At 36.7% G+C, this 3,299-nt stretch overlaps 1 protein-coding gene across 1 annotated transcript; it reads left to right on the forward strand.

The window, feature by feature from the left end:
- Nucleotides 1-335: 335 nt before the first annotated feature.
- LOC117909787 (ankyrin repeat-containing protein NPR4-like) lies at nt 336-1,489 on the forward strand. Its single transcript, XM_034823838.1, has 2 exons — nt 336-396; nt 711-1,489. Exons 1-2 carry the CDS (start codon nt 370-372, stop codon nt 1,311-1,313), a joined length of 630 nt encoding a protein of 209 aa, XP_034679729.1. The 5' UTR covers nt 336-369; the 3' UTR covers nt 1,314-1,489.
- Nucleotides 1,490-3,299: the final 1,810 nt, after the last annotated feature.

Genomic DNA, 3,299 nt, shown 5'->3' on the forward strand with positions numbered 1-3,299 from the left:
GCCCTTAAACTCGTCAAATGCCTTTGGCAGCAGATTATACAACTACCTGACTCAGAGATTGCAGATCTGATCAGAGATCCTTATCGACTTGTATTTGTAGCTGCAGAGTTAGGGAACACCATCTTTCTCACTGAGCTTCTTCACTCCTACCCTGATCTAATATGGAGAGTAGATAGCCAAACTAGGAGTATATTTCATATTGCAGCTTTGCATCGTCAAGACAGAATCTTCAATCTTATATATGATATAGGCTCAATTAAGGATTTGATAATGACATATAGGGATGAGAATGGCAACAACATGCTGCATTTGGTTGGAAAATTAGCACGTCCAAGTGAGCTCAATATTATATCAGGAGCAGCCCTTCAAATGCAAAGAGAGCTATTGTGGTTTAAGGTAAATATTTTAGCATAGCCCTTCAGAACTTGACAAGTTAACACTTTTAAAATATGAGTTTTCGAACAGCATGTCCCCTAAAGTTTGAGACTGCAGATGAATGGGTTCATTCATTGAAGCACCTGAATATATTAGGGATCAATGCCATAAAAGACTAGAGATCAAATTATATGCAGCATAGAAAGTGTTTTTAAAGGCTGGATGCAAGTGACAAGCCAATTCAATCGATCTAAATAGGTTTCCTTGGAATGGAGACATTCCCCCTCTTAGAATTCAAATCTTATTATTTATCTTACAAATTCCCTATTTTTTAGGAGGTGGAAAAGCTCATGCAACCTACATACAGAGAAAAGAAAAACAGGCAAGGTAAGACACCCTGGGTTTTGTTCACTGAAGAGCACAGAGACTTGATGAAGGATGGAGAGAAATGGATGCGGGAAACAGCCGCTCAATCTATGCTTGTCGCCACTCTTATAGCCACTGTAGTTTTTTCAGCAGCCTTCACTGTACCAGGTGGTCACAGTCAGCAAACAGACACTCCTATTTTGTTAATGGTTTTTGCGGTGTCAGATGGACTAGCATTATTCACCTCCTCAACTTCAATCCTAATGTTCTTATCCATCCTCACCTCACGCTATGCGGAACAGGATTTCCTCCATTCATTACCCTCTAGATTGATGTTGGGACTCACAACACTCTTTGTTTCTATTATAACCATGATGGTAACTTTTACCATAACCTTTTTCATAGTTTATCGTCATGGTTTCGCATGGGTACCTATTCTCATTGCTCTATTTGCCACGGTCCCAGTCTCTCTATTTGCTTCACTGCAATATCCCCTCTTGGCAGATGTAATCAATTCTACATATGGTTCTAGGTTTCTCTTTGAGCCAAGAAAGCACATGTTTGACCAGTGAAATCCTGGCCTCATCATTGCAGTTTTGTCCCGTAAAATTTGTGGTTCAAGTAGATGTAATTTAATTGTATTTCTACTTTTTGCATTTCGAATTGCTTAGAAAAATGTATGAAGTTTGAGAGACTTCACTTTGGGGACGTTCTCTAAGTTCAGTGGACGTTCAATACCAATAGTATTTGCAAGCTACTTCACATTTGATTTGCATCTACAACATCTATGCACCATATATTTATACCAATGCATCTTTACAATAGTGTCTCTCTAAGTTTTGGATACATTTTTCAAAGCTATGTTTATTTTCTAACCATAAAAAGAGTTTGTCAATACAAATTTTATTTTGTAAATTATGTTACTGAATTATTTATGGATTTTTTTGGGGAGTTATAAGGTCATATATAGTCACTCAATGACTTAACCTTATCATTCTTGTAACCTATGAAAGTCTTATCAATAACATAACTTTCAAATATATTTTATTTTTTATTTTTTCAAACAAGGTGCAATATTCATGTTCAAAAATTCAGAAATAGATGAGCATAGATATTGATGATCACAAAATCAAGCTAAATAAAATATCAAAAGAGGGAATATGCCCCATAGAAAGGCTTGTCTAATATAGACAACATGTCCACAACACATCAAAGATCAAAGAAGTTAAAAAATATGTGGAAAGAGGCCAAATTAATAAATAAATAAATAACAAACAGATTACACATCAAGAAGTCAGAACAGAAACATGCACAAAATAAATCCAAAAAAAAAATAGCTAGATGTGATACTACATCAAAACAAAAATTATAAACCATCCTTAATGAGTCTAGAATACAACCCAAATGGCCAAGAAACTTGATCATACTCATATTATCCTAGATTTAATTAAACTTCAAATCACTCAAAAAATAGGGCAGAACAAAGACAGGCAAAAAATAAATTTGTAAGAAATAGGTAGAGGTAATATTTCATCAAAACAAATATTATACATCATCCATATGATAGGAAAGACCTTGCACATAAGTGTATCATTCCCTATATCAAGGGTTATGAGTTGCTTGAAGTACATGATGTGGTCAAACGGGTTGCTCGTTCCATCGTACATTGTAAATTTGGGCACCACAAACCCTCTAGGTGGTTCATAGCTAATGATATAAGGGCCAAACAGCGTGGAAAGCATGTCATCCAACCGTCGACTAATAGAGTCAGGCTCGGCTCGCATTACTGGCACTCCCGCCTATTGCTACCTTGGTGGTTGAGGGAGTCATCCAGATATGGTTATGGCAGCTAGTTGACCTAGACGTGCCCTCAAGGTTTCTAACATGCTCGGTTGCTCTTCCATGTCTAGTGCTTCAAGTCTTAGTCGGGCTCTCATTGCGTTAGTGTGGGGGCATTTTTCACGTGGTGAAAAATTAGCTTTGGAAAAGTCGGAGTTGCCACTTATTTTATTTGATTTTAAAATGAAAAATAAAACAAGAAAGAAAACCCTAAAGAAGTGACTCCATAGTTTTTGGAAAAGCGTGTCTTTGAAAAACCCGAGTCTAGGTCCGAGGATCAGGTTACCTATTGAGAAGGTACCTCTAAAAGGTAGCACCCCTCTAAGTGCTATAAAGGTCTCTACCGACTAAGTTGAGGGAAATGTGACAATTAATTTGGTTGATTATAGATACCTAGGTAGGCTAGGTGATTTAAAAAAAATAGCATGTCTAACAAGAAAACCAATCACAATCATAAAGGAGATTTAGGGTGCGTACCTGGACTGTTTCTTAAGTGCTATCATAAGACATCAAAGTTAGTTCAAATAGTATATCATCCAACATGCGCTTTATCATAAATAATCGAACAATGAAAAAAATTTCAAGACACCCAAGTATGATCAAACATAAGCACAGTTCACAGTGACAAGCATATTCACAGAATTTAGATGCTGGGTGATAGAGGGCGTGCCTGGATAACATAGATAACTTGTAACGTGCTTCCACAAAACATGAGGGGT

The sequence above is a fragment of the Vitis riparia genome, unplaced genomic scaffold (genome assembly GCF_004353265.1).
Source record: "Vitis riparia cultivar Riparia Gloire de Montpellier isolate 1030 unplaced genomic scaffold, EGFV_Vit.rip_1.0 scaffold349_pilon_pilon, whole genome shotgun sequence".
In the NCBI taxonomy this organism is placed as follows: domain Eukaryota; kingdom Viridiplantae; phylum Streptophyta; class Magnoliopsida; order Vitales; family Vitaceae; genus Vitis; species Vitis riparia.

Bases quoted from the DNA above. Each gene is read 5' to 3' on its own strand.
- LOC117909787 (XM_034823838.1), top strand. From the start codon at position 370: ATGCAAAGAGAGCTATTGTGGTTTAAG. The intron at 397-710 runs GTAAATATTTTA...CCTATTTTTTAG, and splicing joins GAGAGCTATTGTGGTTTAAG to GAGGTGGAAAAGCTCATGCA.